Source organism: Schistocerca americana, chromosome 5, assembly GCF_021461395.2.
Source record: "Schistocerca americana isolate TAMUIC-IGC-003095 chromosome 5, iqSchAmer2.1, whole genome shotgun sequence".
NCBI classification, from domain to species: domain Eukaryota; kingdom Metazoa; phylum Arthropoda; class Insecta; order Orthoptera; family Acrididae; genus Schistocerca; species Schistocerca americana.
This window is the reverse complement of record NC_060123.1, coordinates 550,599,376-550,626,023: the sequence shown is the minus strand read 5'-3', so window position 1 is coordinate 550,626,023 and position 26,648 is coordinate 550,599,376. Positions and strand designations below refer to the sequence as shown.

The 26,648-nt window shown below is 41.0% G+C and overlaps 1 protein-coding gene across 1 annotated transcript in view; it reads left to right on the top strand.

Moving 5' to 3' along the window:
* The first annotated feature begins 2,608 nt into the window (after nucleotides 1–2,608).
* Nucleotides 2,609–26,648, top strand: part of LOC124615783 (endoplasmic reticulum transmembrane helix translocase) — a 193,784-nt gene continuing 169,744 nt past the window's right edge. Inside the window, exons 1-3 of the mRNA XM_047143898.1 lie at nucleotides 2,609–2,936; nucleotides 9,027–9,116; nucleotides 22,498–22,688. Of these exons, the coding sequence (XP_046999854.1) occupies nucleotides 2,676–2,936; nucleotides 9,027–9,116; nucleotides 22,498–22,688 (542 nt within the window). The 5' untranslated portion in view covers nucleotides 2,609–2,675. The remainder of the gene's footprint in view (nucleotides 2,937–9,026; nucleotides 9,117–22,497; nucleotides 22,689–26,648) is intronic.

The window sequence follows — 26,648 nt, the reverse complement described above, 5'->3', positions numbered from 1 at the left end:
TGGGAAAAGACATATGGTCCATTTTTGTTTTCCAAGAACACTGTTCCAGGAAGCACATATCTCGATATGCTTGAGAACTTTTTTCTCCCACACTGGGAGACTGATTCAAATGACTTCATTTACCAACAGGATAGGGCACTGCTACAATGGCATCTGGAAGTGTGGCAATTTTTAAATCAAAGGATTACTGAATGATGGATCGGTCGCACTGGACCAAATGATTCAGCCTTACACTACTGGCCTCCAAGGTCACCAGACCTGACTGTATCTAATTATTTCTTGTGGGGATTTATAAAAGACTCTGTTTGTGTGCCTCCATTACCAACAGTAATGAATGAACTGAGACATCGCATAACAGCAGCTATGGAAGCTGTAATTCAAGACATGCTTGCTGCAGTGTGGGAACAATTTGAATACTGTATTGACAAATGCAGACCATCTCAAGGGGGGGGGATATTGAACACCTATGAAAAGGTACGATAAAAAAAATAATAATAAAATAAACTTTTTGAGTTTCCCGCGTTTAAAAAATAATCACACATTTCTGCAGGAGATGGTATCAGTGGAAACTAGAAGAAAAGTTCCTATAATTATATATCTGGAAACCAATATCTGTTGAGATATGGGCCATTTCACCTGTGACAAGTTATGTGTAAAATTCCATGGTGTGGACCAATTTAATGCTGCAATCCATTGTTGATGAATTATCAGCACTATAGAAGAATGTTACTCTTGCAGAAAGATAATAACTGTGGTTAATGCCCAATGGGGCACCACCATATTTTCTGCAGTGTGTGTGACAGGGACCTCATCAGAGTGTCTCATGGGAAATTGACTGGTTGACGAAGTCCAGTAGTGTGGCCTCCCCATTAACTGGATCTGAATCTGTTTGATTTCTAGGTATCTTCATCTACATGTATATTCTGCAAACCACCATGAAGTGCATGACAGAGGGTATGTTAGGTTTCTTCCTGTTCCATATATGGAATATGGGAAGAATGATTGCTTGAATGCTTCTGTGTGTGCTGTATTTATCGTAATCTTATCCTCACAACCTTTATATGACAGATACATAGGAGCTGTAGTATATTCCTAGAGTCATCATTTAAAGCTGGTTCTTGAAACTTTATTAACAGACTTTCTCGTGGTTACGTATGTCTGTCTTCAAGAGACTGCCTGTTCAGTTTTTTCAGCATTTATGTGCCATTCTCTCACAGGTCAAACAAATTTGTGAGCATTTGTGCTACCTTTCTCTGTATAGGCTCACTATACCCTATTAGTCCTGTTTAGTATGGGTCCCACACACTTAAGCAGTACTCTAGAATGGGTTGGACGAGTGATAGTGTTAGCAATCTTCTTTGGAGACCCAGTATTCTGCCAATAAACCAAAGTCTGCCAACTGCTTTGCTTAGAACTTACCCAATGCGATAGATAATTCCTTCATATCCCTACAGTGTTACACCCAGGTATTTGTATGATTTGCCTTTCCAGCTGTGAATCATTGATATTATAGTCGTAGCCTACTACGTTTTTTTCGTTTTATGGAGTTCTATGGCGACATTTAGGGGCATCGATTTATGCCTAACCCATTGACAACATGCAGACAAATGGTTCAAATGGCTCTGAGCACTATGGGATTTAAGATCTGTGGTCATCAGTCCCCTAGAACTTAGAACTACTTAAACCTAACTAACCTAAGGACATCACACACATCCATGCCCGAGGCAGGATTCGAACCTGACTGAGCGCCTGAACCGCTAGATCACCGCGGCCGGCAACATGCAGACATTTCAGGGGAGTGTGCCCACTGCCTATAAAGGGTTGAAGGGCATGTCAGGATGCGCGGTAACCAAGGGCCCAGTGCCAATAGAGTCTACTTCTATGTACAAGAAAGGAGGGAATGAGAAGACAGACAGGCCTATATCTCCAACAGGTACAGGTTTCCTGACATATCAATTATGGAAACTTTTCTTTTAGTTTTCACCAATACTACCTCCTACAGGAATATGTGACACTTTTCCTAAACATCCTATATAAACAATAGTATTAAATTCAGACTATTTTTTTAAGGATATTAAAGTATAATACTTAATACATAATAATGCGCACATAAATCAAACACAACTAAGCATTGTTTGTTGCGTTTTAAACCTGCTACCAGTCTTCTTGCGTCTCCAGCCAATAGTACTCTTAAGGTAATATAGTTTACAAAGTCGTCCGTATTTTCTGATCACAACATTCTAACCGTATCAACATTCTAACGGCAACGTGTAACCCGAACAGAAACTTCAAATGAACCGCTGGGCCTGACCGACTTTCTGCTGTTCATTTGCGGTCGATACTCTACTGCCGACTGCAAAAGGAGTATTATGGGGTATGCGAAACGTGGGCAGTTGCTGCAATGCATCGGAGTCAGCAGTTAGCAAACTCTTAACAGTCTTTAACGAAGTAGAAAATTACTGATGGCATAAACGTATTGTAAAGTAAAATGAACGTTATTGACTAACATTCGACTAGCCGAAAAATCGATCATCATAGGGCACTGGTCGCAAAGCAGTGACAATCATTTTCTCGAACATGATTGTTTATGTTGGAAGCCTTGCTTCAACAAAGATAGTGTGCCACATGAAGTGCAAAGACGTGGTTTGCATCAGTCTCGTGTTAATTCCAAAATAATGAAGGGGGAAGCACGTATCGATGAACTGGTGCAGTGTGTCAGTTTGCATATACCAAGAAAATTGCTTTTCCATGGATACATTTTACCGTTTATGTGTCTTTATGGACTGTGGATATATATTTGGGTTACCGTGTATGGAGTTGAGGAATATTATGAAGCCGGTCTGATAGGAGTGGCGGTGATCGGTTTGCTGCAAATATTGAGCTGCCTTTGCTGCCACTGGTCTGTACATGTACACTGCTTTCTAACATGCAAAAGTGTAAGTTTATTTTTGAGTGCGTCCTGTTGTGAGAAATACATTGCTGACGTTGTGTCAACAGCTGGTACACAACTTGTTTACAGTTGTTTTTAGAAAGCTTTCAGCTGATAAACTGTCAACTACTGAATGTGTTAGAACTTGCTGTAAAGTTTGATTTTTTTTTAAATCGTCTACAGGTTGCTCAGTACCGTGAATAGGAATATTCAGAACAAAAATAGTATTGTTGTCTAGCTGTGAAAAGACATTCATCGACAATAATTTCGTTAGAGATCCCACCACTTCTGGCTTCTAATGAGTGAACCTATTCACATAGTTAATTACCTAAGTAATTTTTATAAGACTTTGATGTTGTGTAAATCAGAAAGAAAACACGAAAACTTTTTCACAATTTTATATGGTATATGCTATAAACCTAACAAATTTGGTGACTAAAGTATCCTTGTCTGTACAATTTTTTTGAAAGAAATATTGAGTTTCGTAGTACTGTCAGTAATTTTATACATACATAAATGACCTAGGTATCTGTGTAATCTTATATGGCAACATGATGTTTTCACCATATTTAGTATGGAGCAGATGGCAGTATCTGTATTTATAGTGTTAATTTCAACTACAAACCCAAATTATGAGTGTAGATAAATTAACTTGTAAACGCGAAAATGGTCAATTATTAAATGTTAAGACAGTTTATTCTGGAGAAAGATTTGTAAGTGTAGAATTTAAAAATCATATCAAATAAATCTTCATTTAGAGTTGCATATCACAAACTTAGCATATTATTAGACTATTACCTAGACTGATATCATAGTATTTGTTATACTACACATGGTATAGCCCATTGGCTTTTACTCATGATGTAACTGTGTGGTGTTGTCTGATGACATTTTTAGGTGCAGTGTGTTTGAAATATCTTTGCAGAAGACCAGCTTCCGGTAATCCACAGGTATTGCATTTAGTTGTGAATATCTGTTAAGACAGTAGGCTGTTGCTGATATGCTGTTTAATCTTATTGTAAGTTTTGTGTTTGTTTCACAGCCCTTTGATATTTATACTTTAGTTTTCTATGATGACATAGCAATAAAAATTTGATGCGGTATAGATTTGCAGTTACTATTACTGACAGTTCATAACATACTGTCTTTAGCATTGAGAGGGCTGCTCGGTGCCGCAGCCAAAAGTTTTAATCACTTACTGGATGATATAAAATGTCTGTCAGACAGTAGAGTAAAATTTGAAAACAAGCTGAAAAAAATTCTCCTTGACTACTTCTGTTTTGTGGGAAGCAACCGGGTAGATGCAGTGTTTCTTGATTTCTGTAAAGTATTTGAGCCAGTACCCCACCTACGCTTAATGTCAAAAGTACAATCATGTGAGGTATCAAGTGAAATTTGTGATTGGATTGAGGACTTTTTGGTAGGGAGGACACAGCATGTTATCTTGGATGGAGTGGCAGCATCAGATGTAGAGGTAACGTCAGGTGTGCCCCAGGGAAGTTTGTTGGGATCCTAGGTGTTCACATTGTATATTAATGACCTTGCAGACAATATTAATAGTAAAATCAGGCTTTTTGCAGATGATGTAGTTATCTATAATGAAGTAGGCTAATATTGAGAGAAGCTGCATAAATATTCAGTCAGATATAGATAATATTTCAACATGGTGCAGAGATTGGCAGCGTGCTCTAAATGGGGGATGTTGAACGTATACAGAAAAGGGCAGCATAAATGGTCACAGGTTTGTTTAATCCATGGGAGAGTGTCACAGAGATACTGAAGGAACTGAAGTTGCAGACTCTTGAAAACTCATAAACTATCCTGAGAAAGTCTATAAGCAAAGTTTCAAGAACCGGCTTGAAGTAGTTACTCTAGGGATATAGTACAACACCTTACGTATCACTCACACAGGGATTGTGAGGATAAGATTAGAACTAATTACTGCACTCGCGGAGGTATTCATTCTTCCAGACGTGAATGGGACAGAAAGAAACCCTAATAACTATTACAATGGGATGTACCCTCTGCCATGCATAGTGGTTTACAGAGTATAGATGTAGATTTTGTGCTATTGTAATGTGTGAAAAAGTTGGTGAGTAGGTATTGCGTACAGCTTTTTTCTTATTTATTTATTTATTTTTAAAGAGAGAGAGAGAGAGAAACTAGTAAATGGTCAGCATGTTGCCATATTTACAATTTGATGTGTGATGGGAATGGAAAAGAAATCATTCCAAGTCATGATTTATTGTGCAAATAATCTATGGAACATGAAACTAACCAACTGTTTTGTAAATATTTTCAACTTTGCATTTTGTTTGGGTACCTGATAATGCCAGAATTGTGATGATTTTTGTATCAGGGAACTCGTATTTTTCATATGTTGATCAGAACCTATTCCTCGTGACATTTCTCGTCCACCTTCAGTTGAGTTATTACTGGTAATCTTCCGGGGATGTCATATATAAAAAAAATCCTAGTCAATTTACTCAGTTGACTGAACAGCGAAGAGTCACCAAAAGGAAACACAAGGTATTGGTTTTTACATTTATGTATCAAATGTTGATGTCTATTATATTCCTGACTCAATAGAAAGCCACTAACATTGGATGTCCTGCAACATTACTTTATTTTGTGACCAGATTTATGGCTTAAAAGGCCATTGGCAGACAGTATTTGTCAACACAAACATCTTATTATGACCATGTGAGCAATAAACCAAGTCATTAAATTGGTACTGTAAAGCATCCACAGTTTGAATTTTTCATTTATAAATATGAAATTTTTCAACCACATAGCACTGAAAGAATCTCTCACAGTGATGTTCATAATGCAATTTGCAATAGAAGTTGCGAAGAGAGGCTGTCTTCAAGAATAGAGGATGGTTTGCTGTATTTATCTGTCGTGGAATTGTATGTAGGCCCTACTACAATAATGGATGGTAGTTGTGAATTCCTGCTCTGCTAATGGTCCTGTGACATATATGTGCAAACTGGAAGAAAATGAAACACTGACAATATTTTTTGAAATGCGGGTTGTGTGGTTTACCAACTAAGCTTTAGTGTAGCCTGATGCATAGCTTTGATTGGACATTGACAATTTATTTCTACATGTACACCTATACTCCACAAACCACCGAGAAGTGCATGGCAGAGGGTACATTCCATTATATTTGTTATTAGGATTTCTTACCATTCCATTCGTGTACAAGGTGCTGGAAGAATGATTGTTTTGAATGCCTGTTTGCGTGCTGTAGTTATTCTAATTGTCCTCACAATCCTAATGTGAATGATACAGAGTTGATGTGGAAGAGTCATCACTTAAAGCCAGTCCTTGAAGCTTTTAGTAGATAGTCAAATCAAATACCTTTCAGCTGTCTGTTTTCCAAATCATTATTTTATTGGGCTACCAGTTTTGGCGATTTATTATACCATCTTCAGGCCGCCTGACCAACGTGTAGGAAGTTTCCAACCTCAGTTCTGGTCAAAATAGGGGCCAACATTCAAAGACTGGTACCTTTAAATAGATTTCTGCTTGATAAGCAATCACTTCAACCTGACAGGAACAGAGCTTGGAATCTTCCTGCATGTCAGTCAGAGCACCTGAAGGTGGCATAATAAATCGCCAAAACTGGGAACCCAGTAAAATAACAGTTCAGAAATTAGATGGGTGAAAGGTGTTTGATTTGACATTCTGTACTGAACAGCTGAGCCCCACAACCATCTCTGAAAAAATGGACATGCAGAGACTTTTAGTAGACTTTTTCAGGGTAGTGTACGTCTTGTCCTCAGGAGTCTGCCAGTTCAGTTTCTTCAGAGTCTCTGTGACACACTCTGATGAGTCAAGCAAACCTGTGACCATTTGTGCTGCCCTTCTGTGTATATGCCCAATATCCCTTGTTAATACTATTTGGTAAAGGTCCCACATACTTGAGCAATATTCTAGAATGGCTCCCATGAGTGATTTGTAAGCAATCTCCATTGTAGAATGGTTGCACTTCCCAAGTATTCTACCAATAAACCAAAGTTTACCACCTGCTTAACCCACAACTGAGTGTATGTAATCATCCATTTCATATCCGTACAAGATATTACAACCAGGTATTTGTACGGTTTGGCGAGTTCCAACTGTGACTCACTGATATTAAACTCATAGGATACTACATTTTTTTGGTTCATGAAGTGTAAAATTTTGCATCTCTGAAACATTTAAAGTAACATGCCAATCTGTGTACCACTTTGAAATCTTTCCAAAATCTACAGGATATTGCTGCAGCTTCTTTCAGACAGTATTTCATTATCGATAACTGCACCATCTGCAAAAAGTCTGAGGCTACTATTAATATTGTCCACAAGGTTATTAATATACAACTTGAATACCAAGAGTTCCAGCACTCCTCCCATGGGCACACTCAAAATTACTTGTACAGCTGATGATGGCTCTCCATCCAGGATAGTACGCTACAGCCTCCCTACAAAAAAGTCCTCGGTACAGTGCAAATTTCGATTGATACACCATAAAATTGTACTTTTGACTATAAGCATAAGTGTGGTACTGAGTTGAATGCTTTCCGAAATCAAGAAATACCACCTCTACCTTATTGCCTTGATCCAAAGCTTTCAGTACGTCATACGAGTTGGGTTTCGTGTGATCGATTTTTTTGGAATTCATCCTGGTTGGCATGTAAGAGGTCATACAGTTAAAGATACCTCATTATGTCTGGACTCAGAATAAGTTCTAAGATTCTATAAGAAATTGATGTCAAGGATATTGGACAATAGTTTTGACAATCACATATACTACCTGTGTTGTAGATGGGTATGACCTGTGCTTTCTTCAAACTACTAGCTCATCTGCAAATTCAGTAAAGAATCTATTAGGGATTTCATTAGGCCTTGGAACTTTGGTCTGTTTTAAACTGGGTTTTACTTTGTAAAGGAACATTTGAAAACAGATTTAAGAATTGCAGCTTTTCTTTGCTACCCTCAGTTTCAGTGCCTGTCTCATTTACCAGGTGTTGGGCACTAACTTTGATTCCACTAAATGCCTTTACATACGACTGGAATTTCTTTGAGTTTTGTGAAAGATCATTAGACAATATTCTCCTACGGTAGTCATTAAAGGCTACACTCATTGCTCTGGTTGTGAGCTGGTGAAGCTAACAAATGTGAACATGAAATCTTGTGTCTGATGACTTACTCCCATATCACAAACCAAGCACCAAAAGTGAAATATTGATGAATAAAATTAATCATTATGAGTAAAAGACAGCCTGTTGCAGCTTTTATTATTGAAGTAACGTTGGGAGAATTTGATGAGTAAAATTTAAAGATATGATTGCATTTTGCATTTCAATAGAAAGAAAATAGTCAAAAACTGCACTGGTTTCTCAGTTCACAAAGGCTGCTTTAATATCCATCTCCTGAAGTTGCCAATGTCTACCTTACTGTCACCTGTAATGTCAGAAAGTTGTGCAGTAAAGTGGAAATTGTATCAAGTAGCTTTCCTGCCTTAGAATATGCCCCTAGCTGTTGGTCTGAGGAATTGCAGATATTTATATTGATAGAAAAGAATAGGTATGAAAATTTACAACAAGCCTAATTATAGGAATGTGGGAGGCATAGGAAATTGATGACGCCAAATAGGACATTTATAACAGTACAAAGAGTGAAAAACTTAAAATCCATCCCACATCTCAAAGACACATAATCATCCACTTGTCATGATATCCAACAATGTGATAAAAAGCGCAAGAGAGAAAAAGTGACATTTGTTGGAAAAATCAACAAGCCCCCAAAAGTGTGTAGATTATTCAGTAGATAATTGTACCAAGTTGATGGTAATTCAACAAATATTCAAAATTTGAAAATATTTGGGATAACACTAGCAGCTAATGAATACATTTTTAGGTACTAGCCTACCCTAAGTAAATACATGCTAGTTAAGTCCAATAAAGATGTTAACTGTGCTATATTAGGATTCAGTGTTGTGCTTCCTTCATTGTCATTTAGTATGTTGTTATCTGTGCATTGCTTTGTTGTATTATAAGTACAGTATTATTGGTATAGGTTATTTAAAAGAGTGTATTACTGTTTTTCAGACTAATGATCCTTTCAAAGCGAAAGTGGCAAAAGTTGTACCAACAGCCAACAATGGGTCCTCTGAACTAGTGTCTGTACATCAAGCTAAGGTATATCATCTGAGTTACACATTAACTTATTTTGGAACTATAATAAATATTCCCCAGAACCATTGGAGTGTCGTATTCTTTTTGTTTGTTTTCCTACAGTGCTTCTTAAGCCCATATTTCACTCATCATGTGTAGTGTGGGGTCTATGTCTTGACCATGTAATGACTACTGCTGTCAGAAAAATAGGATAGGGGCAAGAAAATTTCTTTTTATTGTACACTCTCTATCAGTGTTATGGTTTGCCAATTTCAGTGACTTTTCTTTGTCAGTTTTGGCGTTATTTTCTGTCTGCTTATTTTTCTGGCTTGTTTATTGTCACCTCGAATCTATGGCAGTGATCACCGACTTGCATGAATCTGTGACCATAAGTATTGTCACCTTACAGTCTGATTAAAATTACTTGATAGTTGACACTTCGTGCGTTGGAGTTGGTTTCCTCCAATTAGAGCGCTCAACATCACACCCGAACCATTCGCTGTTGCGAAATTACCACAACAAGTGGTCAGTTCACTTCCAATTCCATGTCTAGGATTTTTTCTTGATGTATTTTGATTTTAATTCATGGGTCTGTCAGTTTTATTTTGTATTTCGTCATACATGATAACCACATCACAAACACACACATACACCCCCAGGTGGCTCACAATCCTTTTGTGAATACATACTTGGCTACCACGGGCACCCAGCTTTTGCAGCATTACTTACTTTGCGTGCTGCCTGCTTATATATCCACTGCCCCATTTCCTCACCGGCTCTCCATCAGATGGTTTTCTAGCTGCTGACCATACTTGGACCTGGTTTACGATTGGGCCTCTAGTTTCCACTTTCAATGTATTCTACAACTTTTCATTAACTAGACACATGGTCCCCGTTGTTGGGTTTTAGCTGCCACCAATTTTCAGAATTCTCCAGCAGTGCAAGTGGTGTTGGGCTGGTGGCCCAATGCGATGTGCTCTCGACATTTGTGGCATTCCATCTGTGTACCCTTCCCTTTAGTATAGTAATACACACAAAACCCAGCACAGTAGCCATCCGATTGTGAGGGGGTCATCAAATACCTGCACGTTGGTTGCTCCCTGACCAAGCAGGAATTGTACTGTTGGTGCCTGAGCTGAAAACTCCCCATGTATGCCAAAGAGTGTGTGCCTGTCATGACTGGGACATGGGGACTCTGAGCAACAGGTTACTGGCCAGGTAGTCAATGTTGAGGCTGGGTGGTGCCCATGGGAAGAGCCCCTGTTTAGAGTGGGTGGCACCACTGCAGATCAGCTGCAAATGAACTGGATAAAGTTATCTCTTGCTGATGGTCATATGGCCCAAGCAGTTTCTATGAAAGGACAGCCCTTTCTCATTGCAGAGAGATACGACACTAAACTGTTCCCTTCCCTGTCTACGCCATGGGGAGAATGTGGGGCTAAGCGGCAAGCAGAGCAATACCACCCACAATACTTGGTTTGTACAAGGACTGAAGGTGATTCCTTCTTGGCCACAAAGCCCTTGCTCTTTGTGGAGAACTTAGGTACGTTTGAACCAGGCTGGGTGATGTACCGATGACCGTCACTCCACATAGCAGTCTAAATTTAGTTCAGGGCATAATTTTCCACAGAGACCTGCTCTTACAATCTGATGATGAGTAACGCATCAACTTGGAGCGACGGGGTGTACACTTTGTCCATCATGTGCATAGGGGGCCAAAGCACAGTAGGCTCATTACTGGTACCTTCATCTTGCCCTTTGAGGGTGATTCGTTGCCTGAGAAGGTCAAGGTGATGGTATACTGATGTGACGTGAAACCGTATGAGTGTACCCCCACCCATCCACCGTGTGGTGCTTCAAGTGTCTAAAATTTGGGCACATACCATCTGTCAAGATTGTGGACAAGTGCTACTTGCAGATACTCCCTGTACCTCCCACCACCTGTGTCAACTGTGGAAAGCACCTGCTCACCAGATTGCACTATTTTCCAGGGAGATAGAAAAAGAAAATAGAAGACTCGGGGGAAACACAGTTACTGAGAGGCCAAGAAGTAGTACGAGCGATTGCGCCCAGCATGTCAAACAGTCATATGCTACAGCTATGATGACGTCACCCCCTTTGGTGACGGTACCCCTGCCTGTTACACCTCCTACAGCAGTCCCTCAGGGCCACTCAACCATACCAGCCCTCCTGATGGTTGGGGATTCCCCTCTTGCTGCTTCCCCCACACCTACATTGGGATTTGATGGTTTCGCGCCCACCGGGGATATTGGTCCCCATCTCCAAACCGGATGGAAATCACCTTCTGGCAGCTTCTCTTGCCAGGAAAGGGTCCTTTGGGACACTTCCTTACAAGGTTTCCACCTGTCTACAGCTGGACATCACCCAGTGGCTGAAGGAGCCACAGACTGCTGGTCACAGGGCTTAGCGATCGTCATCTTTACCTGAAACTGATTCAGAGAAACTCTTGCAGTCATCGAAATCCTTTAAGGAGAGGAAAGGCAAGAAAAGTCCCCCAAGGAGGAGGACGGTACGGTGACCCCCATGCCACTAGATCCCACCTGTTCCACTTGTGTGACTGAGGCAGAGATTCCAGCGGCCCCTGAGGACCCAGTTCGCACCACACAGTGGAACCTAAAGCTATGTATTTTGATGCCATAACCCCTCAACAGTGGTTGCAGGTGACTGTAAGGCATAACCTGCTCCTTTGTCCCATCATGGCCTCACTGTACATAGACAGTGGAATTGTAGCAGTTTTTTCCACCATGTGGCTGAGCCACATCATCTTTTAAACATTACACCTGCCTTCTGCATTGCCCTTCAGGAGACTTGCTCTCCAGCAAAGCAGACCTCAGCCCTTCATGGATATTGGGGATAGTATAAGAATCATGCTACTAATGGCAGGGTATTGGGTACAGTTTGCACGTATGTCCGAGACACTGCATATAGTGAATTCATGCCTCTTAATACATCTTTGGATGCTGTTCGGGAAAGGACATTTCAGGACATTATCATCTGCAGTGTTTACCTCTCTCCCAGATTGTGAAGTGTCTCAGAACATACTGTTTGCATTGGTTTCTCAGCTCCCCCCACCTTTTCTAATCTTGAATGGTTTCAGTGCCCATAACCCTGTGCGGCGTGGAATCATGGTCACTGGCCATGGTAAAGACCTCGAAAATTTACTGGCACAACTTACCTTTGCCTCTTGAATATTGTTACCCCCCACACACTTCAGTGTGGCAGACAGAAGTTTTTCGGCCATTGATGTTTCCATTTGCAGCCTTTTTCTTCTCCCATCCATCCACTGGGGGGGGGGGTCCACAATGACCTGTGTGGTAGTAACCACTTCCTCATTGTCCTACCCCTCTACCCCTCTCTCTGTGTCACTCCCCTGGACACCTGCCCAGATGGGCTTTCAACAGTGCTGACTGGGGTCCTTCCACCTCTGCTGTCAACCTTTGATCCTTGCCACTTGGAGATATTGATGAGGCAGTCCAGAATACAACTGCAGCCATTCTTTTGGCAGCTGATTTAGAGGTCCTCTTTTCACTGGCCTGCCCCAGTGCAGACAGTACCTTAGTGGTCCTTGGAAGTAGCAGAGGTCATTCAATACCATTGGCTGGTTCTCCAATGTGATAAGTGTCACCCATCAATGGAGCACCTCATTGCCTTTAAGTGACTCCGTGCCTTGGTCTGCCACCTAATAAAAAGATGGAAGCGAGAATGTTGGGAACAGTACATTTCAACTGTGGCGCCACATACCTCTTCGTCACAGGTTTGGGCTAAGATCAGATGTCTCTATGGATACCAGACACCTGCAAGCGTACCTGGTATTACCTTGAATGGCACTGTCTGCATTGATCCAGATGCCATTGCTGAACATTTTTCTCTGCACTAAGCTCAAGCCTCAACGTCTGAGAATTATCAACCTGCCTTTCAAATCCTAAAACAGTGGATGGAGCAAAAGCAATTGTCTTTCACTGCAAGCTGCCTGGAGCCACATAATGCTCCATTCAGTGAATGGGGATTGGTCAGTGTTTTAGTCCACTGCCCTGATACAACCTATTGATCAAGAACCTACCTGTGGACTGTCACCTTCATATCCTTGCCATCTTTATCCACATCTGGAGTGAGGGTGAGTTCCCATCACAGTGGTGAGAAATACCATTCTCCCAGTACTGAAACTGGGTAAGCACCCTCTAGGCAGGGACATTATCATCCAATAAGTCTCAAATTTTTTTCTGTAAGTTGCTTGACGCATGGTGATCCAGCATTTGTGTTGCCTCCTTGAATCTCGGAGTCTTCTTGCGCCATCCAAGGATAGGTTTCACAAAGGCCATTCCACTACTGATAACCTGGTTTACCTGTAGTCTGCCATACAAACAGCTTTTGTCTGACGTCAACATCTTATAGCCGCCTTCCTCGACTTCCAAAAGGCTTATAACACCACATGACGACACCACATTCCTGTAACCTTGCACAAGGATGATCTCTGGGGTCCACTACTGATTTTCATCAAGAACTTCCTGTTGCACTGTACGTTCTGCATCCGAGTTGGTGCTTCCTACAGTACCTCCCCATACCAAAGAGAATGGGGACCTGCAGGGCTCTGTACCGACTGTCCCTTTCCTTCTAGTAGCTATCAATGGTCTAGCAGCAGCTGTTGGGTCCTCAGTATTACCCTCCTTGTATGCTGACGAGTTTTGCCTCTACTATTGCTCCTCTAGTGTGGTTGCCGTTGAACGTCGACTGCAAGACACCATACGAAAAGCACAAGCAGCAGCCCTCACACATGGCTTTCAGTTTCCCATCGCCAGGACTCGCGTCATGCGCTTGTGTTGATGTCATACTGTTCACCAAGAAACAGATCTTTACCACGATGACCAATTACTCAGTGTGGTAGAGACTTATCGCTTTTTAGCACTGGCCTTCAATTCTCAGTTGATATGGATTCCCCATCTTTGCCAGCTTAAGCGAAAGTGCTGCCTGCACCTAAATACAATTCACTGCCTGAGTAATATCAGCTGGGATGTAAAAGTGCCAAGTGTATTCACTGAGAGGATAGTTTCAAGTAACCAATGATAGCAAGAAAGTACAGTTCACGTTTAGCACTGAAACTGAACTTTTTCTTTCTCGAGTTTGCTCGTAGAAGTTAGCTTTAATAGCCGTGAACAAAGCAACGGTGATTTTAGTTCTGCCACAGAATGTTGACCAATGCTTTCTCAGATACATCACAAGGTTGAGGTTAGCATAGAACACAAGTTGCAATTCAGGGCTACAAAATGCATCTCCTGCCGCAACCCCTTAAAATCAGCAGTTGACAGACTATCTCGCATTTCCAAAATACCTCGCAGTGGCCACCTTCAACATTACTCCGCGTTACACATTAATAGCATAATTTCTGAAGTAACTTGCCGTGTTTGTGTGTTGTCTATAACTGAACAGTAGCTGGCAGCTGATGTGGCAAAACTGTAGTGGCAAGGGACAGAGATCAACTATCAAGTAATTTTAAACGTACTATCGTTTGGAGGTGCAACCAGGTGCATTGCAATATTTCCTTCATCTCTGCCTGAAACTGTTTCTCTTCATGTGGTTCAATAAGTTGCTTGTTATACAACCAGAAACTCTTTTTTCACAATAATGAAGCTATCTCAAAGCTTTTTGAACTTGGGTGAGAGTTCATGAGAAACAGGGTATTTTGAAGACCAAACATACAGACAAATTCATTAGCTCCCCGGTGAGGTTCTTTAACAGACGTGGCCTACACAAGAATATGATTTATTTCTGCCTTGAAAAGTAGGTTAAAATGACATTTGCCAGCTTCTCCATGTTATTTTTGAAGAAGAATTCAAAATATTATGTCATATAAATGATGCCTGTGGGAAGCTAAGAATGTCAGTAGTAGACTTTGGGTCTACTGTCTTCTCATTCAAAAATTCTAATTACAATGCTTTCTCTTTGTTGCCTTTAGTAGGAAGGCACAATTTAAGTTAATTACTGCAGTGTTCAACTTAAAAAATTTTCTTACAAGTTTGGAAGCCAGTTCATTGTCTAGTAATGTTAGTAGGTTTTATTACTCTCAAAAGCAAAGTTAGTTATGCATATTCTTGACAATGGCCATTTGGTAAATTCTACAAGCTGACAAGGCACTGAAAGAACACAAAACTGTACAAACATTTCAAAATGTCAACATTTATTTGCATGAGAAAATAAGAGGGTAATCCCAAAAGTAAGGTCTCCTATTTTTTTATAAGTACAGAACTCTGTGTGGCAGTTGGTCACACTATTATGAAGAGTGCTTCATGTGCTGTGTGTAAACATGCACACGCCACGCTGAGGCACTCAGTCTTGGCTTGGCGGCCGTTGAGAATGGAGCTTCTGTTGGATGTTACCGCCAAGTGTGAATTATTCGGTTTTTGAACGCAAAGGGCATTGCGCCGATTGAAATCCATCCCCAGTTGACGAAAATGTATGGTGAGTCGTGCATGGATGTCAAAAATATTCATAAGTGGTGTAGAGAGTTTGCAGCTTGTTGGACCAAAATCCATGACGAACAAAGGAATGGGAGACTGTCAATTTTGGAGGAGACAGTGTTGAAGGTTGAGCAAAGCAAGCATGAAGATTGGCGGATCACCCTGGATGATCTCTGCACGTTGGTTCCTGAGGTTTCCCGAAGCACCGCTCACAGAATTTTAGTGGAAACATTGAACTACCGGAAGGTGTGCGCAACATGGGTGTCACGCATGCTGACTGAGGACCACATGCGACAACGAGTTGATGCTTCCCGCACATTTCTTCACCGCCTTGCGGCCGAACAGGACAACTTTCTGGACTCAGTTGTCATGGGTGATGAAACCTGAGCATACCACTTTACACCTGAGACCAAGCAATAATCATGCCAGCTCATAACTTTCTGAACAGCATGGTGGCGAGCTGGTATGACATGGGCATACAAAACTGCCACAGCGTCTACAAAAATGGATCGACATAAATGGTCATTATGTCGAGAAATAGCTAAATGTTCAATCTGTAAACTGATGTAAACCATTGTAGAAATAAACAGGTCTATGTACATATAAAAAAAATAGGAGACCTTACTTTTGGGATTACCCTTGTACACTGAAGAGCCAAAGAAAGTGGTACACCTGCCTAATGTGTGTGGCTTCCATGAGCATGCAGAAGTGTGCCAACATGACATGGCATGGACTCAACTAATGTCTGAAGTAGTGGTGGGCGGTACTGACACCATGAATCCTACAGGGCTGTCCAGAGTATGAGGGGATCGAAATTTCTTCTTAACAGCATGTTGCAAGGCATCCCAGATATGCTCAATAATGTTTGTGTCTGAGGAGTTTGGTGGCCAGTGGAAAAATCCCATATTGAAGATGTTTCATGGAACGGTTCGCACGCTGATGCTTGTTGATGGTCCAGCGTTGAAATCTGCAGCAGTTTGCAGGTTTGCACTTCTGTCATGTTGAACGATCCTCTTCAGTCGTCATTGTTCCCATTCTCACAGGGTCTTTTCCGGCTGCAGCGATGTTGCAGATTTGATGTTTTACCAGGTTCCTGACATTCACGGTACACTCGTGAAATGGTCGTACAGGAAAATCCCCAATTCATCACTGCCTCGGAGATGCTGTGTCTCATTGATCATGCGCCAGCTATAACACCACATTCAAACTCACTTAATTCTTGATAACCTGCCATTGTAGTAGCAGTAACTGATCTAAGAACTGCGCCAGACACTTGTTGTCTTATATCAGTCTTGCCAACCGCAGTGCCGTATTCTGCCTGATTACGTATCTTTGTTTATAACAAAGCAAATGTCATTTTCCTTCTTTTCTTAGCCAAATAACAACTGTGAAAGGTTTAATATCATATATCAGTTCTGCTGCAGTTTCTTCTCAGTATTTTATGTGGGCATAACAGCCAGCCACCTGTCCATACTATTTGGTAGTGGCTTGATTTCAATGGCCGACTGGTCAGGACAGCCAACGTACAAGAGATTTTTCCTTGACGGGTGAACTGTAACAGATGCACTTGGCCTCATGGTGCCAGCTGAACATCTAGTTGACCAAATCGTCACAGCTTCAGGACAAAAAATGTGAAAACAGCTGGAAGAGTGGTGTGCTGGCCTCACGCCCTCCATACTGCTTAGAGTGACACCATTGGCAGAGGATTACATGGTAGGTCATCAGTACTGATTGACCTGCCAGGGCCTGTGGATGGAGTTTGATTCATGGCTCATGCCATTTGGATCTTTCTATGCCAGCTTATGTGAATTATGTATCTGTGAGTTGTCCTTGCAACACGCCAGGGCCTGTGGATGGAGTTTGATTCACAGCTCCTGCCATTTGGATCTTTCTATGTCAGCTTATCTGAATTATGTATCTGTGAGTTGTCCTTGCAACACATCATTTGATCAGTAATCCTCAATCTCTGCTGGCCCCCTGGCCCACACCCACCTCCACCTCTGCCCCAGGACCCTAACTTCACTCATCCTACATCCTCAGTATTTTCCCCACAAACTCTTCTCCCTGTCCATCTCCCCACCCCCAAGCCACTCCTACATGTAATCAAGCACTGCATGAGCTCTCTGGAATATGTGGCTGTTCCACATTCCAACCTGTGCACCCATTGCTTCTCCCTCCCAGCCATCAGTCACCCTTCCACCAACTGTCCTCCTGCCTCCCAACTCAACCACCTCACCCTTGTCAAGTTGCAGAATTGCAGTGTTGGTGCGATGTAGTCAGCCTGTTCAGTGTGGCCGTGAGTGGGAGGGGTTGGGGGTGGAATGAGGAGTGTTCATCTAAAAGCTAGTGAAGTTTTTAGTCTTGTTTATGTTCCTTTCGACAACTCAACATTCCTGCTATTTGATGTGTTGTTATCTTTACTCCTTAAATTATTTTTGTTTCACCAGGACTTTCCATTACAATGAAACATATTTTTAGCTATTTATGTTCTTATTTGTGCATAGTGTAGGCTTTTTATTTGTTCAGGTATTTTAGAGCCTAAATAATGTTTTACTTTCAGATGTTTAATCTCTTTTGTGGGAGAACAGTTTAAGGAAAAGTATGAATTGTTCAGGTCTCCTTTGCAGTATATCATAAAAACAAAGAAGCAATAAAATAAGTATTAAGAAGTCACAAGAGCATAAAATCCAATACTATACCATGAGCAAGTGCTGTGATAATTGATTAACTTCCTATGTTATCAGATGACATGATTGTGAAACCTTACTTTCCAATAAAGCTTGCCTAGTCTGTATGAAATGCATTATGGAATCATCTTTTCTATGACATCCTTTGTGAATCATCTTTAACTACTAAAGTAAGCTGCAGTATGATATAACCACCCTTTCAGTCCAGTGTCTGTCAACTTAGATTGTAGATTGAAAGTTAGGTAGGCAAGAGCTGAAAAAAGTGTGTGTACTCACAAATAATAAAGTATCCTGAAACTAGCACATAGAACCATTAATTTATGGACATCTGTTCAAATAAGTCTGATTTTGCGGCTTGCTAACTAAGCGTGTACCTTCTTGCTCATTCTTTCTTGAATAGAAAGTCCATTCTTCACCTGTGGTCTTATTTTAAATATTTGAGTATTATGCAGCTGATTAATGGATTTACAATAACTTTTTACATTTAATGCAACTACGAAAAGTAACATACAGTTTAGTATTTTTCTTAGGTTCTCTTTCCTACGTGATGTATCTCTGGAGACAAGAAAATTTTGTGACAGATAATGAAAAACTGGTGGCTTTTAATGAAATGTTAGCAAATTTGGCTTCTAACCTGTTTCCGTATAAAAATGTCTTAGATCATAGGGCAGCAGTTCACTAGTATTGCTAACTGATTGCTATTTCGTGTTGAAACTGGATCTTGACTTTTTCCTCAAGGTTGTGGTTTTCATACAGTCGTAAAGTGACTGTTTATTATCTGCATAAAGAACTGATCCCTGAGGTGTGATGTCCGAATACATGATGAAAGCCCAACTGGAAAATAATGCGCTTTGACAGTGAGATGACGTATTCGCTTCCTAAATAAATACAACCTATTGACATGTACAGGTTTATCTTACTGTGATGATAGTAGGCAGTTGACATATTTGATGGAAATTTCTGTTATGTTAGGTGTAGACAGCACCATATGTTGTTTCCGTGTTATCCTGGGTCAAATATCTGGAATGACCTTTATAAAAAAACAGAGACTTTTATTATATTTTAACATAATGTGTCATCAACATTTTCTGTAGTGGATAGTAGTGCACTGTAAAAATGACTTGAGTTTATTTGGATAAAGCTGTTAATATTGGTATGTTTGTGGTAGTTGGTTACAATAATCTTGGTGTAGTTGTGCTCTTGCCATGTTTCTCTTGTTTCTCGTGGAATGTGCTACATATTATGTCTAGAACTCAAACTAAGAGTTGTAAATGCCAGATGCCAGTAGTTGTCCTTCAGCCATAAAAAAATAACACTGTTTTATCATCTGTTTAAATATTGGTACAATATAAGTTGTTCAACTATTATATTTTAAAAAAAATGCTGTGACTTACCAAACGAGAAAGTCCTGTTAGATAGACACAATAAAAAACACAAACACACACACAAACTTCAAGCTTTCGCAACCCACGGTAGCTTCATCAGGAACGAGGGAAGGAGAGGGAAAGACGAAAGGATGTGGGTTTTAAGGGAGAGGGTAAGGAGTCATTCCAATCCCGGGAGCGGAAAGACTTACCTTAGGGGGAAAAAAGGATGGGTATACACTCACGCACACACACATATATCCATCCACACATATACAGACACAAGCAGACATATTTAAAGGCAAAGAGTTCGGGCAGAGATGTCAGTCGAGGCGGAAGTGCAGAGGCAAAGACGTTGTTGAATGACAGGTGAGGTATGAGTGGCGGCAACTTGAAATTAGCGGAGACTGAGGCCTGGTAGATAATGGGAAGACAGGATATATTGAAGAGCAAGTTCCCATCTCCGGAGTTTGGATAGGTTGGTGTTAGTGGGAAGTATCCAGATAACCTGGACGGTGTAACACTGTGCCAAGATGTGCTGGCCGTGCACCAAGGCATGTTTAGCCACAGGGTGATCCTCATTACCAACAAACACTGTCTGCCTGTGTCCATTCAAGCAAATGGACAGTTTGTTGCTGGTCATTCCCACATAGAATGCATCACAGTGTTGGCAGGTCAGTTGGTAAATCACGTGGGTGCTTTCACACGTGGCTCTGCCTTTGATCGTGTACACCTTCCGGGTTACAGGACTGGAGTAGGTGGTGGTGGGAGGGTGCATGGGACAGGTTTTATACCGGGGGCAGTTACAAGGGTAGGAGCCAGAGGGTAGAGAAGGTGGTTTGGGGATTTCATAGGGATGAACCAAGAGGTTATGAAGGTTAGGTGGACGGCAGAAAGACACTCTTGGTGGAGTGGGGGGGATTTCAGGAACGATGGATCTCATTTAGGGGCAGGATTTGAGGAAGTCGTATCCCTGCTGGAGAGCCACATTCAGAGTCTGATCCAGTCTCGGGAAGTATCCTGTCACAAGTGGGGCACTTTTGGGGTTCTTCTGTGAGAGGTTCTGGGTTTGAGGGGATGAGGAAGTGGCTCTGGTTATTTGCTTCTGTACCAGGTTGGGAGGGTAGTTGCGGGATGTGAAGGCTGTTTTCAGGTTGTTGGTGTAATGGTTCAGGGATTCAGGACTGGAGCAGATTCGTTTACCACGAAGGCCTAGGCTGTAGGGAAGGGACCGTTTGATATGGAATCGGTGGCAGCTGTCACAATGGAGATACTGTTGCTTGTTGGTGGGTTTGATGTGGACGGATGTGTGAAGCTGGCCATTGGACAGATGGAGGTCAACGTCAAGGAAAGTGGCATGGGATTTGGAGTAGGACCAGGTGAATCTGATGGAACCAAAGGAGTTGAGGTTGGAGAGGAAATTCTGGAGTTGTTCTCCACTGAAAGTCCAGATCATGATATGAGATCCAGACATGCAGTCTCCCATCCTTCATCAAAGACACCAACCACTTTCTCGAACGCCTGGAATCCTTACTCAGTCTGTTACCCCTGGAAACCATCCTTGTAACCATTGATGCCACTTCCCTATACACAAATATCCCACACGTCCAGGGCCTCGCTGCAATGGAGCACTTCCTTTCACGCTGATCACCTGCCACCCTACCTAAAACCTCTTTCCTCATCACCTTAGCCAGCTTCATCCTGACTCACATCATCTTCACTTTTGAAGGCCGGACATACCAACAATTAAAGGGAACAGCCATGGGTACCAGGATGACCCCCTCGTATGCCAACCTATTTATGGGTCGCTTAGAGGAAGCCTTCTTGGTTACCCAGGCCTGCCAACCCAAAGTTTGGTACAGATTTATTGAAGACATCTTCATGGTCTGGACTCACAGTGAAGAAGAACTCCAGAATTTCCTCTCCAACCTCAACTCCTTTGGTTCCATCAGATTCACCTGGTCCTACTCCAAATCCCATGCCACTTTCCTTGACGTTGACCTCCATCTGTCCAATGGCCAGCTTCACACATCCGTCCACATCAAACCCACCAACAAGCAACAGTATCTCCATTATGACAGCTGCCACCCATCCCATATCAAACGGTCCCTTCCCTACAGCCTAGGCCTTTGTGGTAAATGAATCTGCTCCAGTCCTGAATCCCTGAACCATTACACCAACAACCTGAAAACAGCTTTCACGTCCCACAACTACCCTCCCAACCTGGTACAGAAGCAAATAACCAGATCCACTTCCTCATCCCCTCAAACCCAGAACCTCTCACAGAAGAACCCCAAAAGTGCCCCACTTGTGACAGGACACTTCCCGAGACTGGATCAGACTCTGAATGTGGCTCTCCAGCGGGGATACGACATCCTCAAATCCTGCTCCGAAATGAGATCCATCGTTCATGAAATCCTCCCCACTCCACCAAGAGTGTCTTTCTGCCGTCCACCTAACCTTCGTAACCTCTTGGTTCACCCGGGATTGGAATGACTCCTTACCCTCTCTCCTTTCGTCTTTCCCTCTCCTTCCCTCTTTCCTGATGAAGCAACCGTGGGTTGCGAAAGCTTGAAGTTTGTGTGTGTGTGTATTTTTTTATTGTGTCTATGTACCAGCGCTTTCTTGTTTGGTAAGTTGTTCAACAATTAGATACACAATGTTATTGAGCTGTTTCTTTTAGAGTGCAACATTTTCTTGTTGTGTCTGGGATTGTGTGCCTACAGTTGATAATTTTACAGTATTTGTACTGCACTGCAGTGGTATTAACACTCTTTCTTGGCAACTGTCAATTTGTGCAGAACATTAATTTTCCTAATAAATAAAATACAGCAATTGCTATGTTTATCTGCACATTCTATGAGCTCTTTTTCCTCCTCAGGATGGAGTAACAGAGGAACCAGTCATATGGTTTATGTTTCAAAAAACAAAGTATGTTTGGGATCCTGAAAAGAAGCAGTTTCGTGGCTTACAGTTTCCCATTAGTCTTCCATTTGGGGATTATATGGACTGGAAAGGACATCAAGAAGACAGTGATGTGGCAAATGCAGATCTCAGATATGGAAGAAACCAGTAAGTTTCTTATTGTTGCTTTTTTGTTTATCATTTTTTGGTGGTAAAACTTTTGGTAAAAATGAGGAAAATTGTATTGAAGACAAAAACTTAAAGAAATAAAATTTGTTGTCCCTATACCTTGAGAGAAAAGTGTACACAGTTCATTTCTTTTCATGGCAATTTTTAGCAGTGTAGACAGACAGTGACATACAAAAGCTATAGTTCAGCAGTTCGGAAAATATAATGTTCATTCCTCTTACATTTAATGGAGAAAAAAATTTAAATTTGGAAGTAAGACCAAAAATTCAAATTTTTCAAATTCAAAAATTATCCTTGGTGTAGTCATTGTAAAGAAGCAGAGGCTACCATACAGTAGTGCAAAACAAAGTACATAAATATATGGATAGAAAGCTACTATATGGGCTGTCAAGAAGGCAATGAGTGAAGCCTTAAATGATTATTATAGCAGAATATTACTGAAAGATCTCTTGCAAAACCCAAAGCAATTCTGGTCATATGTAAAGGCTGTCACTGGTACCAAATTGATGATGTACAGATGCTCATGTATGATGATACAGGAACTGGAATTGAGCGTACCAAGGCAAAAGCAGAAATTCTGAATTCATTCTTTAAAATGTTCGTTACAAAGAAAAATCCTGGAATATTGCATTTCATTCTCTCACCGCTGCAAAGATGAGCGATATACACATTAGTGCCGTTGGCTGAAATCTATAAAATTGAACAGAAGTCTAGGGCCCTATCAGATTCTATACAGAATTTGTGCTTGAGTTAGCCGCTCTTTTTACTTATAATATATCATAGATCCCATGTATAAAAATGTTCCTCAGAGTTGGAAAAGCACATAAGTCACTTCTGTCAACAAAAAACATAGCCGAAGTGATCCACAGAAGAGACATCCAATTTCCTTCACATTCGTATGTTTTAGAATCTTAGAACACATTCTCAGCTCAAGTGTAATGGGTTTACCTCAGTCGCCGGCCGGGGTGGCCAAGCAGTTCTAGGCGCTACAGTCTGGAACCACACGACCGCTACGGTCTCGGGCATGGATGTGTGTGATGGTCTTAGGTTAGTTAGGTTTAGGGGACTGATGACCTCAGAAGTTAAGTCCCATAGTGCTCAGAGCCATTTGAACCATTTTTTTGTTACCTCAGTCAGAATGATCTTCTCCATGCCACCCAGCATGAATTTCAGAAACAGTCATGTGAAATCCAAGTCCCACTTTTCTCATGTCACCCAGAAAGTCATGGATGAAGGAAGTCAGGTAAATGCCATATCTCTGGTCTTTCGAATAACATTTTCCTTGGAACCATGCTAGCTCTTACTAGCAAATTGCACTAATATGGGGTATCAAATAAAATTTATGACTGAATTGAAAATTTCTTGGTTTGATGGATCCAGCATGCTGTCTTGGATAGTGTGTCATTTATTTCCATTTACATACATACTCTGCAGGCCACCATACGGTTTGTGGCAGAGTGTACCTTGTACCGCTACTAGTCATTTCCATTCCTGATCCACTCACAAATACAGCAAAGGAAAAACAAATGTGTATACGCATCCATGCAAGTCCCTACTTATCTTCGTGGTCATTATGTGAATTATACATCAGCACAGTAGTATTAGTTCTACAGTCAGTTTCAAATGTCAGTTCCTTAAATTTTCTCAATAGGGTTCCGTGAAAAGAATGTCTACTTCTTTTCAGCGATTCCCATTTGAGTTCCTAAAGCTTCTCCATGACACTTGAGTGCTGTTCAAATCTACCAGTAACAAATCTAGCAGGTCACCTCTGAATTATTGCTATGTCTTCCTTTAATTTGATCTGGTGCGAATCCCAAACCTTCGAGCAGTACTTAAGAATAGGTCAGACTACTGTCCTATATGCAGTCTCCTTTTACAGATGAACCACATGTTCCTAAAATTCTTCCAATAAGCCAAAGAAAACCATTTGCCGTCCATACTACAAGACTTACATTCTCGTTTCATTTCATATCACTTTGCAACAGGTTGCCTATGTATTTAATCAACATGACTGTGTCAAGCAGCACACTATTAATCTGTTAATGCTGTATTCGCATGATACAGGATTGCTTTTCCTATTTATTTATATTACCTTACATTTTTTCTACATTTAGAGCTAAACCTCCTCTACAGTTTCTACCCTTTACAGTTCCTTCTACCACCATGGAGGTCTTAACACATATTTTATCATCCTGTCTCCTCTTATCACCAGTGTTTCCCATATAACCCTTTCCTCACCAATTTTACACAGAACCTCCCCCTTCCTTACCTTATCAGTGCACCGAATTTTCAACATTCTTCTGCAGCACCACATCTCAAATGCTTTGATTCTCTTCTGTTCCACTTTTTCCACAGTCCATGTCTCACTACCATACAATGCTGTGCCCCAAATGTACATTCTCAGAAATGTCTTGCTCAAATTAAGATCTATGTTTCATACTAGTAGACTTCTCTTGGTCAGGAATGCGCTCTTTGCCTGTGATAGTCACCGTTTTATGGCCTCCTTGCTCTGTCTGTCATGGGTTATTTTGCTGTGTAGGTAGCAGAATTCCTTAACTTCATCTCCTTCGTGATCACCAATCCTGATGTTGAATTTCTCACAGTTCTCATTTCTGCTCCTTGTCATTACTTACATCTTTCTTCAATTTACTCTCAAACTATATTCTGTACTCATTAGATTGTTCATTCTATTCAGCATATCTTGTAATTCCTCTTCACTCTCACAGAGAATAGCAGTGTTTTCAGCGAATCTTATCATTGAAACCCTTTCACTTTGAATTCATTCCACTCTTGAACCATTCTTTTATTTCCATTATTGATTCTTCAGTGTATAGACTCAACAGTAATGGTGAAAGACTGCATCCCTGTCTGACATCAATTTTAATCTGAGCACTTTGTTGTTGGTCTTCCACTGTTATTGTCCCCTCTCGACTCTTGTACATAATTTACCCCTCTTTCCCTGTAGCTTATCCCAATTTTTTTTTCAGAATTTTGAACATTTTTGACCATTTTACATTATCATAAGCTTTTTCCAGGTCAACAAATCCTATGAGTTTTTCTTGATTTTTCTTTAGTATTGCTGCCATTATCAGCCGCAGCATCAGAATTGTGTCACTGGTGCCTTTACATTTCCTAAAGCCAAACTGATCACCATCTAACACATCATCAGTTTCTTTTCCTTTCTTCTGTGTATTTTTGTTGTCAGCAATCTGTAAGCATGAAATGTTATGTTGATTGTGCGATAATTCTCACACTCGTCGGCTCGTCCAATCTGCAGAATTGTGTGGGTGATGTTTTTCCAAAAGTCAAATGGTATATCACCAGCCTCATACATTCTACACACCAATGTGAATAATCATTTTGTTGCCACTTCCCCCCCCCCCCCCCCCCCCCCCCCCCCCCAATGATTTTAGAAATTCTGATGAAATGATCTCTCTCCCTTTTGCTGTATTCGATTTCGTCTTCTAAATCTCTCTTAAATTTAGATTCTAATACTGGATCCCCTATGTCTTCTATATCAATTCCTGTTTTTTCTTCTGTCATGCCATCAGACAAGTCTTCCCCCTCCCAAAGGCCTTCGGCGTGCTTTTTCCACCTATCCGCTCTCTAATCTGCATTTAACAGTGGAATTCTCATTGCACTCTTAATATTAGCACCCTTGCCTTTAATTTGATCAAAGGTTGTTTTAACTTTTATGTATGCTGGGTCAGTCCTTCCAACAATCATTCCTTTTTTGATTTCTTTATTTATATCACTTGTAAGTGACTTGCCATTCTGTATTCCTGAATTTCCCTGAACATATTTGTACTTCCTTCTTTCATTGATCAACTGAAGTATTTCTTCTGTTACCCATGGTTTGCATTTTCCTTCTTTTTATCTATATTTTTCTTTTCAACTTCTGTGATTGCGCTTTTCAGAGATATCCATTCCTCTTCAACT